Source organism: Geotrypetes seraphini, chromosome 10 (assembly GCF_902459505.1).
Source record: "Geotrypetes seraphini chromosome 10, aGeoSer1.1, whole genome shotgun sequence".
Classification (NCBI taxonomy): domain Eukaryota; kingdom Metazoa; phylum Chordata; class Amphibia; order Gymnophiona; family Dermophiidae; genus Geotrypetes; species Geotrypetes seraphini.
The window spans coordinates 120,193,363-120,207,587 of record NC_047093.1 but is presented as its reverse complement, the minus strand read 5'-3'; the positions used below and the strand labels follow the sequence as shown (position 1 = coordinate 120,207,587).

At 37.7% G+C, this 14,225-nt stretch overlaps 1 protein-coding gene across 1 annotated transcript in view; it reads right to left on the bottom strand.

Annotated features, from left to right (window-relative positions):
- LOC117368567 (vomeronasal type-2 receptor 26-like) overlaps nucleotides 1-14,225 on the bottom strand; it is a 79,579-nt gene that overhangs the window by 40,110 nt on the left and 25,244 nt on the right. The window contains exon 4 of the mRNA XM_033962298.1: nucleotides 898-1,698. Coding sequence (XP_033818189.1) covers nucleotides 898-1,698 — 801 coding nt within the window. The remainder of the gene's footprint in view (nucleotides 1-897; nucleotides 1,699-14,225) is intronic.

Genomic DNA, 14,225 nt, shown 5'->3' with positions numbered 1-14,225 from the left:
TACCAGACCATGGAGAGAGAAGTGAAGGAGAAAGATACTAGACCTGGGAGGAGGAAAGGAGGAAGGAGACAGATACCATATCTGAGGAAAGGAAAGGAGGGGAGAGAGAGAGAGAGATGCTAAAATCTTGTTAGTGGGAGGGAGAGATGGAAGGGAGAGGCAGACAGTTTTAGGAAGAGGCATACAAAAAGATCAGATGGCATATAGAAGAGGCAGAGAGAGGGCAGATAGTGGATGGAAGGAAGAAAATGATGAGGAATGCAGAAAGATGACAAAGGTAGAAAAAAAATTATATTTGTTTTATATATTTATTTTTGCTTTAGGATAAAGTATTATTGTAGCTGTGTTGATAATAGTTTATTAATAGAAAATGGAAATAAGGTGATCCTGTTTATTGGACTAATTTTAATACATATTTTACTAATTCAAAGACCATAACTCCTTTCCTGGGTCAGAGCAGGGATACTGTAAAAGCAGTATAGTTTATTGACCTGAAGAAAAAGGTTTTAATCTCTGAAAGCTAATTGAGAAATGTATTAGTCCAATAAAATGACAGGCACCAAATTTTCTTTCCGCCATGCCCCTTGCCTCCTACCCAAATGCAAAATATAAATTGGTGGGCTTCCCAAAGCCCTGCCAGCTGCAGATCTCTTCCTCTAGGAAGGAAGGGGGGATTTGGTCAGAGATCTTTGGAGGTTGCATAGAAGAAAAACTGTACACTGGTTATGGTAATCTTTGTTGTTTGTTTTGAATTTTAAAATAAAAGAAATAAAGTGGAAATAAAGAAGTAAATAAGAAAATGGGGCAGGGGGCATGATAGGGAGGCAGAGGGCCCAGTGGACCTGTGTGCATTGGGGCCCTCGATGAACTAATCTTGTCCTGAATTCAGGTCCTTACCTTCCATGGCAAAGAGTCCAAAACGTCCATATTTTCTCTGGTCCATGTAATGCCATTTCTTGAGCCAGACATGATCATGTTATGCAGTGCGTGTGCCACGGCATACACAGCATTATACACACTGTAGCTGCTCCCAAGGAATGTGCCGAGACAGTGAGCTACGAAACCTTTCTCAAGTGTAGAGTTGCAGTCTCTTCTGATCTTCTTTGGGCATCTGCTGTCACACAGGACCTTCCACCATTTTTTACTCAAGACATCACTTACCAGCCTGACAGGTATCATCTCACGGATAAATTTATAAAAATTTGGCATAGCTTTCTTATATGGTTTGAATATAAAAAACTTGTTCCTTATGTTAAAATGTTTTAGATTTATATCTTTTTTTTCTACCTCAGCTATAGTGATGAAAACCCGGCCCCTTTTCACATTTGCTTGAAGATTCCGTAGATCATTTAGAGAATATGCAGAATTTTTATTAGAGTAGTAAATGTTCACAGCAGATGATTGATTAATTGCTCTAAAAAATTTCTGTAATTCTAAAACTGAGCAAGAGTTCTGTTTAGGACAGCTTTGATGTAATGCGATGCAGCCACCATTCCGTTTAATCCCTTCTTTCATGATCTCGATAGCTCTCACACTGCTTTCGTCATTGGTTGATATGATATTGACCCATTTCCAGCCAAAATACTTCAGTAGCTTGCTTATCGCTGCACAGAGATGCAACTCATTGGGGATAGTCCGGTAAAAATAAGGATACTGAACAGGGTCACTCATATAAAGATTCTGTGAGATATAACTGACCTATCAGGACAATATAAAATAATTAATATATAATCATTTTTCATCTCTCTGAAGAACAATTTATATCACATAGGTCATAGGATTTAATAGCACATAGTTTGCAGGAGGGTGCTTGTGTCTAGGCTCCTGTTAGTCTCTCCTTTATAAAATTGCTCTTTATGAAGATCATTTTATAAAGGAATGTATAATATACCTGATATTGCATGCCCCCCCTTTTGGGATATTTAGTCACTTACACATAGACAGCTTCACATTAGGCCAACTCTCTTCCTCCCACCCTCCCTCACAAATCCAGGGAGGTACTTAAATGTATTTGAATGTAGAATGATTTTAGTGTAGTATTGCTTTGCAAGTTAATCAAGACAACATTAAATGGTATTGGCTTTTCTTTGGAGCCTCTGGAAGAATACAAAGTGGGAACTGTCAGTAAATTTTTCAAGCTGTAAATATTCTTCAATCCAGTCATTAAAAAGTATGTATATTTGTTTTAAATCAGTAGTCTGAAAGTGTTGGCCTGTGGGCTAAATGCGGCCCGCCAGGTACTATTTTGCGGCCCATGGTCTGTACTAGTGATGACCACTCTTTGCAGCTTCTTCTGGATTCCCCCCCGGTCTCCCACTCTTATCTTCAGATTATTACCACAGCCTGCAGAGAGGATTGCTAGTGCTGTAGCAATCTTTGCAGACTGCCGTTGTCCTCAGGAGCACGTTCCCGCTGCCGCGATTCTGCCCCTGACATCAGAGGAGGGGCAGGACCACAACAGAGAGAACATGCTGTGGAGGCCGATGGAAGTCTGCAAGGAACACTACAACACCAGCGATCCTCTCTGCAGTCTCCGGTAATTAGCTGAAACTAAGACTGGGAGCCCAGGGAGGAAGCTGGAGGATACTGCAAAGAAGAGGGGAACATGCAGGCCTTCGTGGGGGGGGGGGGGGGGGGGAAAGATTTATAAACTATATAGAGTTTTACCTCATGCAAAATTGTCATTTCTTTAATAAGACATTAACTATTTTTTCTGCGGCCCTCCAAGTACCTACAAATCCAAAATGTGGTCCTGCAAAAGGTTTGAGTTTGAGACAACTTTTTGAGAGTGATTGCATTTGAAGTAAAGGGAAATAGGGACATTTCAAGTGGAAACAGTAGGCAGGAAGATGGGCTGATATTTTTTCCTACTGGTTGCACCACTTGGTTTAATTTTCAAGGCTCCTTTCTCTTGAAAACAGAGATTAGTGTTCGGGTAGATGAGGTTAAATATAATCAAGTGCAGGGTTCCATGTTAGAAGTCACCACCCATAAGAACATAAGAAGTTGCCTCCACTGGGTCAGACCAGAGGTCCATCGCGCCCAGCAGTCCGCATCCGCGGCGGCCCATCAGGTCCATGACCTGTCAGGTTTTCTTGATTTAGCCCTATAGCCCCCTTATTTTTCTATCTATACTCTTTCTATACCCTATCTACCTCTCTCTGTACCTCTCAATCCCCCTATCCTTCAGGAATCTATCCAACCCCTCTATGAATCCCCGTAGTGTACTCTGCCCGATCACCTCCTCCGGGAGCTCGTTCCATGTGTACACAACCCTCTGAGTGATGAAAAACCTCCTGGCATTGGTTCTAAACCTGTCCCCTTCCAGTTTCTCCGAGTGCCCTCTCGTACTTGTGGTTACCCTTGGTCTTAAGAACCTATCCTTGTCTACCTTCTCTATGCCCTTCATGATCTTGAAAGTTTCTATCATGTCTTCTCTAAGTCTCCTCTTCTCCAGGGAGAAGAGCCCCAGCTTGTCCAGCCTGTCAGCGTATGAACAGTCTTCCATACCTTTTATCATTTTCGTCGCTCTTCTCTGGACCCTTTCAAGTATCGTCATGTCCTTCTTGAGGTACGGTGACCAATATTGGACACAGTATTCCAGATGTGGGCGCACCATCGCACGATACAGCGGCATGATGACTTCCTTCGTCCTGGTTGTGATACCCTTCTTAATGATGCCCAGCATTCTGTTTGCTTTCTTTGAGGTCGCTGCACATTGTGCCGATGATTTCATTGTTGTATCCACCAGCACACCCAAGTCTTTTTCAAGATTACTTTCCCCCAGCAATGCTCCCCCCATTTTGTAGCTGAACATCGGGTTCCTTTTCCCTATATGCATGACCTTGAATTTCTCTATGTTAAAGCGCATTTGCCATTTATTTGCCCATTCTTCCAGTTTGCTTAGGTCCCTTTGCAGGTCTTTGCACTCCTCTGTGGTCCTAACTCTGCTGCAGAGTTTGGTGTCATCTGCAAATTTTATAACTTCACACTTCGTCCCATGGATAAGACCTAGATATCATCACTGAGGATACATTGAAATCCAGAGCTCAGTGTGTGGTGGCAGCTAAGAAATCAAGTCAGATTTTAGAAATGGAAAAGAAAGATGCAGAACCATCTGAGACTCATTCAACCAGCTCACAGAGGAAGCTGTTGAAATCCCCCTGAAAGGCCTATGGCCTACAACCTGCCCGCTGTCCAGCAAAAATAGTACAAGTCAGTATTGGCCTCGTTGAAGGGGCCAATTAAATTATTCACTCCTTGTTTGGAGAAGGGCAGCAGCCAACAACACAAAAAAGGACCTGTGGTACACCTCCTGATGATAAAGAGCTCCCTTGTTGAGGACAAGCTCAAAAACTACCAACCAGTCCCTAACATGTGTTTCCTGACAAAACATAGAATGGACAGTTTGCATTCAACTCAATAACCGGTTAATTGAATGTAAATATCTAGACCAGGATGTCAATCTGGCTTCAGACCTGGGTATAGAACAGAGATAATTCTTATGTCCCTTCTTGATAATCTGCACAGGGATCATTACAGGACATTAGCCTTTAACACTGTGAATCATAATATCATTCTTACAAAACTGGCAAAAAAAGGTATTTGTAGCACAGTATTTACAGTACATGGCTAAAAACCTATTTGTCAAAGAGACAACAATGAGTTTTGTTCAGCAACAACACATCATTACCTTGGACAGTGAACTGAGGGGTACCACAGGGGTCCATACTCTCTTCCATCTGATTTAATATCCACCTTAAGCCTTTGGCTGAACTGCTTCAGTCAATGGACTCAAAATTCTATATCCATACCAATAACATGCAACTTCTCTTACCCATTGAATGAGATCTACCCATAGCTTTGAGTAAACTGACTGCCTGTTGTGGCCGGGCATGGCCAAGCTGGGCTCAGCAAGTGACCTAACCCATGCACACAAGCCTTGGCCGAACGGTTTGCGAGGTTGTTTTGGTAGCTTGCTATTGGTATCAAAATAAAAGAGTTCAAAACTTTGGGTGCAATTTTCATGGGTACTGTTTATTGTTTCACCAGTATAAACAAGTGTCAAATAAAATGCTCAGGTTTGTATCACTTTGAGCTTAAGTCCAGCATTCACAATCCAAAACGAAACAATTGCTGTCCAAATATATGACCAAATATAAAAGCCTTTTTCCAACAAAACAAAAGCTTTTCTTCTGAGGAAAGGCCCTTTGGCCCCCCCAAGGTCCCTCCGTCCCACATGAAGTGGAACTATAATTAACTTACTGATATCAAAGACTCTATATGCAAGTCTGCCCTGCATTTCATTTTCAACCTGCTTAAGTTTCATGTATTAAAGAAGCAAGCTGAGGCCTGCACGACACCAAACTTTTCTGGAAGAACAAAGGCTTGTCATGGATTTGAACATGAATCATGTGAACAAGAAGATATATGGTCCCGTTACAGAGAAGCACAAGCAAAACATCTGGATGTAAAGATATAGGCGTCAGGCCTTATGAATGTACTGAACTTTTTAGCTAGGCTGGACCTGACACCAGCTAACACAAAAAACAACAACTTTAAATTGCCAAATAAGGAAAAGACAGACCTACAGAAAAAACTGTGGACTTGTGTACGGATTGGTCATTTATACATAAACACAGCTATGGTTACCAGAAAATGATAGGATATGGTAGATAGGAGCAAATTTGCAATATGAGTTTTGATTGGCATAAGAGTAAAGGGTGTAGCCATGAGAGAAGGTTATAAAAATTGATGCATGCCTTTGTGTAAGCTAGGAATGAGTAATTTACAGCTAGATATTCTTTTGCCTTGGCACTAACCTGTACCAATCCCTCCAATGTATACCAATTGAGACACAATCCTTTGTTAAATATATTTTGTGCTATTACATTGTCATATTCTGCTTAAATAAAATATTGTCAGCTTTTGGGTAATAATTGCCCGTTTGCATTGTCCTTGATGTCAATTATTGAGGAGCTTGTCAGCGGATTCTCACTTCTGCTAGGCAAAACTCCCTTGGGGTTAGGCTTAATGCCCCAAGGGTGGGATCCTCTCCAAATAATTTTCCCTCTATGAATCAGCTTGGAAAGATACACTCCCCAGATCCCAACAAAATGACTGCCTGTAGCTTGTATTTAAAGTTCAAAACAAAACCTCAACATTTTCAATAAACTTGGGCAGACTTTACTTTTCCTTCCAGCTCCCTTATTAGCAATGGCTCTCAGCCTATGTCCATACCTTCAGAGCTGGGCAAATCAGAACATTCTATTTCCATATCATAAGTAATGTCATTATCCGCCATTTCACTATCCTGCACAAACCCAGAATTAACCTTATCATTAGCCTCTTCATCAAAAATCTCTGCCTGGGGGGGGGGGGCGTGGCTTGACTGCGCTAGAAGATGGCTGGGTAATTAACTAGCTCCACTCCTCCAGGCATAACTTTAATTTCTTATCGGTTCAAAAATTCAAGTCTACTGCCAGATTGGTCATTCATGATCTATTATGGCCTCAACTAAGCAAATTAATTTAGAAACAGCGTTCACTGGGAACAAATCAAAGAGAAGTAAGTAAGAACAGCTGACGCCGTGTAAAGTTCCCTTGCCAGTTGAGCCGACAGAAAAAGTTGAATTCATGGAGGAATTTTGTTGTATTAAACTGCTACCGCATGGAATTCAGAGAAGCTAGAGACAGTGATAGAAAAAGTTGCTAATTTAGCCAAAAAGATCGAGGTAACAAATGCTCGTTTAGAAAATCTAGATGAAAGAATGGGAAAAGCAGAATCGGCTATGATTCAGTGCAAACAGAATCACAAGGAAATGCAAGAACTATCAAATCTTGAAGAAAATTATCTAAATGAGCTGGATCTACAAAAACATATCTAACATTTTGATAAGTCACCAAACATTTGCATGGGAATTTAAGGAAAAAAGAAGCTCCTACACCCAAGACACGAGTTTTGAGTTGTAGAAATTGTTTCCTCCTATATTGTGTTTGTTTGGAGACATCTGGAAAGATGTTTATCTGTTGACCACAAAACAAGGCACTCTTATTTATAAAATATAATTTAAGAATGTCCTGTTTTTCTATGTCAGTTTTGAAAGTGACCAACAATGTTGCTCATCCTTCGATGATTCCAAGAATTGAGAAATATTTAAACTGTCAGGAGACACTAATTGATCCTTATCCCCCTCTTCTGAAGTCACTTTTAATCCACTAGGAATATAATAAAGATTATCTGGTATGAAGGATTCTATCTTAGTATAGTAAATATTTTACCTGAAACTATTTCAGAGATTGAGGTTGAGTGAAATATAGAAGTTTTTCTCCTGCCTGATCTGAAGATTATTGAATAATTTCCTGTTAAATTTTTACTTATGATTTGGTGATGCCAATAGAACAAGCAGCCCTCATATAATGTGGACTTGAATTAGATTTTCTTTTATTTTGATGTATTTTCCTTGATTATTTGTTTTCATGGAATTGTTATAAGTTGTAACAAATGAATAAATTTATAAAAAAAAAAAAAAAAGAACTATCAAATCAGCTTTTAGATCTTGAAAACAGATCTAGGAGAAGGAACATTAGACTTTTAGGATTACCGGAAAATTCAGAAGGGAAAGATATACAGTAATTGCCTTTTTACAACATTTTATTCCCAAATTGGTCCCACTTTCCTCTAAGCTTCCATTTGAAATAGAGAGGGTCCACTGAATTCCAAGTAAACGGTTCAACTGTTCTTCTGCCCCTAGACCATTGTTTTACGTTTTCAACAAGCCAAGGAGATATTACAATTTGCAAAGCAAAACAAAAATATAACATATAAAGAGTCAAAAATCCTATTAGTTCCTGATTTTGCAAAAAAGACAGCGAATTTGAGGAAGGAATTTTTAAATCTAAGACCTCAACAAAAACTGCTTGGAATACAATATGGGCTTTTCTACCCTGCAATCATGAAGATAACATATAAAGCCAAAACATCTCAATATGATGATCCTAAAAAACTAAAGGAATTCATCTCTCAGCAACAATCAGAACCCATGGAATAAATAGTAATTGGTAATTTGCTGTAGCGGTTTGCATTTTTATAAACTATATAAAATGCTTTAATAATACAATTCTACAACTTCTAGTGTGGGGAAAAAGGAAAAGAAAAGCAAAAGGATAAAGAGGTTTTTGAAGAATGGGAAAAAAAGAAGATCAATGTGATATTCTATGAAAAGTTGAAGTCTACCACTGTCAGATATTGGAATGACAGTTGGTCACTTGGTTCCATGTTTACTCTTTAAACCTGGCATTATTGGTTGAAAATGGTTAGTGCCGCCCCTCTTCACCATTTCCTGTGGGGGAAGATAAGTTTTTTGTCTGCTTCGTTTGTTAATGGCGGCGGCTCCTGAGGAAGAAGATTGGTTTTGAACTTATTCAATGGAATTCTCTCTGCCTCAACCTATATATGCTAATTCAGATAACTGGTTGGATTCACCACTTTGCTTATAACTTGGATGGATTTGCTACTTTGCAACAATTCTTATGTGGGAAAATGGAAACTGATTGCCTGTGTTTGAAGGGGCACGGCTGGACTATCGGAGGGAAACCTTGTAAAGTTTTCATTTGAATCCTCGGGAAACTGCCTGGATTTTAGAGATATGAGAAGAATGAGAGCAGAATAGATGTGACTGGCTTCGGGTGAAGGTTCAGATGGAAGAGGATCTTGTGTTTATTGTACATTATTAAAAACTTGTCTAATATTTGAGAGGGAAGATCTATGAGATAATAGCAATGGAATGAATTGTTGGCTGCTCTGGTTTAATTTTTATGAAAATGTGTTAAAGTGAATTATCCCCAGATACAGGATGAGAAAGGAGTGAAAGGGAATAGTTTCACTGCCTTTGGTGGGAAGGAGAAGGAAGAATGGAAGAGAAAGGGGGGAAAAAAAGAAAAAGTCAGAATTTGGTTAGGGTGAATGTTAGTTTTCTGGCATGGATTGACAGAAAGCAAGAGTTTTGGGGGGTTTTTTGGTTGGTGTCTGCTTCTTTTACGAGTCGGCGTCCCCGAGGCCCTTTAATTTTGTATGGGGTTCGGGGCCGTTGAAGCGGAGTGGCCGCTGACGTGACTATGTATTCAAAGCCCTAATTTTTTGTTATTGACTGATAAGATTTTCTGCCCTTTAAAATGCTTTCGGTATGAGAAATTAATTTTCATCCTTCAAATAAAGTATGTAGGAGTCGAATGGTATAGATAATGTATCCTAATGAAAAATATTTGAACTTATATAAATTCACTTTGTCTTCCTTTGATTTTCTTCCTCTGATTTATGATTTTATCTTAACACTTAGTAAACAGGTTGGAATCCATATAAGTATTCTTTCTGCTTGAACGCTTATGATATGTCTTTAATAACTCTATGAGGAGTTTGCAGAAGGATGTTAAATATTTAAGTCAAATATGGGATGGGGGTTTTTGTTATGAGACTTAAACATATATTGTGAAGTTATAAATTATTTTTATTTTAATTTCTTGCTATTTTTTTTAATGAAATACCAGATCTATAGTATTCTTTTCCTGGAATTACTAGTTGATTTGAATTTTATGGTAATTAATGAAATAGTTCATGATTTGTTTTTAACATTTGAAATTTTCTATATAGAATACATTTGATTTATATGAGAGAACAAATGAGCATGAGATTTGATATATTCTCTTACTGATACTTTAATATTCCATTTTTTTAGATTTATGACCAATTTTACTTATTTATAGAATATATGAATCTTTCAAATTAGTTAATGATTATATACTATTATATTTATATTATATATATACTATTGATGATTTAATTAATCACTTAGTTTATTTAAATATGCTTTGTCTGATTATTTATACAATTAATTTAATGTATGCTTTAAAGATATTAATGGAGTGCATTTGCCTGGAGGGAGCTGTCGATTGCTTGTCTATTTGAGTGCTTTCAAGCAATCGTATTATTTATGGGGAGGGAGATGGGAGAGAGAGGGGGGTTCCATTGGATGAGTTATGGATGTGCATTGGATATACTAAAATCTTTAATTTAAATAATTTGAGTTTACTTATTTGGGCTATATTAACAAAAAATTCACAATGGTTTTGAAAATATTCTCGTTAAGCGTCAATGGGCTCAACCATCCTATAAAAAGGAAAAAACCACTTAATTTTCTTAAAAAACAAAATGCAGATATTTATTATATTCAAGAGACCCATTTATCTGATATAGAATCTAAAAAGTTAGAAGGTGATTGTGTCAAACATTGTTTTTATGCTCCTGCTGTAGGAAAGAAGGCGGGGGTTACTATACTAATAAATAAAAATTGTACGGCATCACTTAGTTTGATTTCAGCTGACAATATGGGAAGATGGGTACATGTGAACATGAGTTTAGGCAATGATACTTTGATGCTTTTTAATATTTATGCTCCTAATTCGAATCAAATAGAATTTTTCAAAACACTCCAACATATTTTTCTACCTCAAGCTGAGACTAATTTAGTGGTGGCGGGGGATTTTATTGATGTTATGGATCCATTATTGGATTTTAAAAACCTAGTAGAATGATAAAATCATTAGGATTGGATAATCTGATTCAAGTTTGTGCACTGAAAGATATATGGAGAATTCTAAACTTTAATGCTCGGGAGTTTTCTTTTTGTTCACATGTTCACAAATCATTTTCTAGGATTGATTATATTTTTGTTTCAGATAATCTAGTACAACAGGTAAGGAAAGCTGCCATAGATCCAATTATTTTATCAGATCATGGTCGAGTATGGATAGAGTTTGAATTGGTGGAACAAGATGGAAACAGACCTATTTGGAGGTTCAATAATATATTGTTTGGGGACACAAAATTTACTGAAAAATTTCAGACAATAATGGAAGAATATTTTCAACTTAACTCATTAGGTGAGAACTCATTGGAAACTATATGGGATGCTTTTAAAGCTACCATGAGAGGGCATATAATTTCATATTCGGCTTATGTTAATACTCAGTCTAAAAAAGATTTCTCTGAATTGGAGGAAAAGATTAAGGAATTAGAAGCAAAATTAACAGTAAAATGGAAACATGATACATTCCAGTCCCTCTTAAAAGCTAAATATAAATATAATGAGATAACTTCTAAATGGGCTAGGAAAGAATTATTTACTCAACAGGCGTTGTATTATGGAAACTCGAATAAAGCGGGAAGATTACTAGCAAATTATTTAAAAGCAAAAAAAAAGGAAAGTAAAGATTGTGGATATTGCAGATGAAAATGGGGTTACTCATTCTCAAATTGATAATATATTAAAACAGTTTTTGGAATATTATAAGACTTTGTATTCTTCTGAGCTTTATTCAAATAAAGAACTTGATGGTTTAAAGTTTTTGAATTTAATAGAGATCCTAAAATTCCCAAACATATAAAAGGATCTCTTGATGCACCTATTACATTGAAGGACATTTAGACAGCATTGAAGTACCTTAGAGTTGGATCCATTCCAAGAGGGGATGGATACACTGTGGAGTTTTATAAATCATTTCAAAATATATTACTGCCTTTTTTATTAAATTTATATCAGGTTCAACTGAATAAAGGCTGCATTTCAGGTACTATGGCAGAATCTTTGACTATAGTTTTGCCAAAGCCAAATAAAGATCCTTTATTGGTTTCAAATTACAGGCCAATATCTTTGATAAATGTTGATGGAAAACTGTTAGCTAAGTTATTGGCTCTACGCTTGGTTAAAGCTCTCCCTTATATTATAGGTATGCACCAAACCCGATTTGTTGCTCATAGACATTCCTCACATAATACTAGATTGGCACTTCATATGTTGACTTTAACAAAATCCATGGAGGATCCAGCCTTCTCTCTATCTTTGGATGCGGAGAAGGCATTTGATCATGTAGAATGGACTTTTATGTACCAAGCCATGGACTGGTTTGGGGTGGGTTCTGGATTTATTCAAATGACCAAAGCTTTGTATAACTCCCCTTTGGCTAGATTGTATATAAATAATTCTTTTTCAGACAGTTTTCGTCTGGAGAGGGGAGTTAGGCAGGGATGTCCCTTATCTCCTCTATTGTTTGATATTGTATTGGAACCCTTACTATTGGCTATTCAACAAACAGCGGAGATTCAAGGTATTCCTTATGCTGATAGGGAATACAAAGTCTCTGCATATGCAGATGATATTTTGCTTCATTTGAGGAATCCTGAATCTACTATTACACATTTATTGGATTTGATCAAAATATTTGGAAAATTTTCAGGATATAAAATAAATTGGAATAAATCAGAAATCCTTCCACTTAATATACATTCTCAAAAAGGATTGTTTGATCAGTTCCCTTTTCTTTGGAAAGAAGAGGGTTTAAAATATTTAGGAATATGGATTTATAAGACACTGGATGATACAATAAAAATAAATGAAAAATCTTTATTGTTAAAGGTTACAGATATGTGTGAGAAATGGAATCCGTTACATTTATCTTGGTGGGGAAGAATTCAAACAGTGAAAATGATGATTTTGCCTGTGGTGTATTACCAAATGGGAATGTTACCAATTTACTTTCAAGGTTCTTTTTATAAGAAATTGAATAGTATTCTTATCAAATTTGTTTGGATGGGCAAAACTGCTAGAATAGCTTTAGTATCTCTACAAAAATCAATTGTGGAGGGAGGGATACATTTTCCAAATTTCTATAGGTATCATAAAACCTATATTATGCTTCAGGGTATGTACTGGATCCTGCCTGACCTCATGGAACATGAGGTTAATTTTGGAATGGAAAATTATGTCCCCAAAGCGTCTGTCTCATGTATTGGACATTAAATTACCTAGATATGCTAAGGATAATATCATTATTTTGGATACTTGGAAGTTAACTGAAATTCCTATAGAACAGTCTTTATGTCAATCCCTATGGCTGAACTCCAAGATACAAATAGGCGGGTCCAAAATTGCCTGGAGGATTGGATGCAAGTAGGCATAAGAACATTAGAAGATGTCATTTTAAATGGAAAATTGCTTGATTTTTCACGGTTGCAACAATTTTTTGGTATTTCAAAATTTCAGTTTTATAAATGGTTGCAACTGAAGCAGGCTATTCAGAAAGGGTTCCCTGAGTGGCGTAATTTTAAAATTTTTTATAGTCTGCATTTCCTCTATTTTCAGGCAGACATGCTAGGACATCAAGCCGCCAAGTGGTATAAATTAATATCTGAACTTATGAATAAGAAATCCAAAAACGCTTTTAGAGATATTTGGAGCATTGAGATTAAGCAGTATATTTATGCATCTCGATGGCCACGTATTTGGTCTTGGAGGATGAGGTGTACAGCTTCAGCATCTATGAAACAAACTTGGTTCTTTTTGTTACATCGTTCTTTTTGGACCCCAGTTAGATTGAATAAAGTTAGATAATTCTAGATCTAACAGATGCTGGCACTATCACCTAGACATAGGAACATTAGTTCAAAAAAATGGAAAAAGGACCAAACAAAGGACAACCAAAAGGAGCACAAAGAACACCAAAGGGAGTGTCACCGTGTGGTTAGGAAAGCTAAAAGAGAATATGATGAGAGACTGGCGGGGGAAGCGACAAACTTCAAATCGTTCTTCAGATATGTGAAGGGGAAGCAACCTGCAAGGGAGGAAGTGGGGCCTTTGGATGATGGAGACAAAAAGGGAGTGGTAAAGGAGGAAAAAGAGATAGCTGAAAGGTTAAGTAAGTTCTTCACGTCAGTCTTCACGAGGGAGGACACATCCAATATTCCGGAACCGGAGGACATCGTACATGGGGATCGGGATGAAAAGCTGGCCCAACTAGAGGTAAGCCAAGAGGATGTCCTCAAGCAGATAGACACATTAAAGAGTGACAAATCGCCAGGTCCGGACGGCATTCACCCAAGGGTACTCAAGGAACTAAAGAACGAAATAGCGGAGCCACTTCGCCAAATATGTAACCTGTCCTTAAAAACTGGAGAGATCCCGGAGGACTGGAAAATTGCAAATGTCACGCCCATCTTCAAGAAGGGTTCAAGGGGGGACCCGGGAAACTACAGGCCGGTGAGCTTGACCTCGGTCCCGGGAAAGATGATGGAAGCACTGATTAAGGACAGCATCTGTGAACACATAGAAAACAATGGACAGCTAAAGCCAAGTCAGCACGGCTTCTGCAAGGGTATGTCATGCCTCACAAACT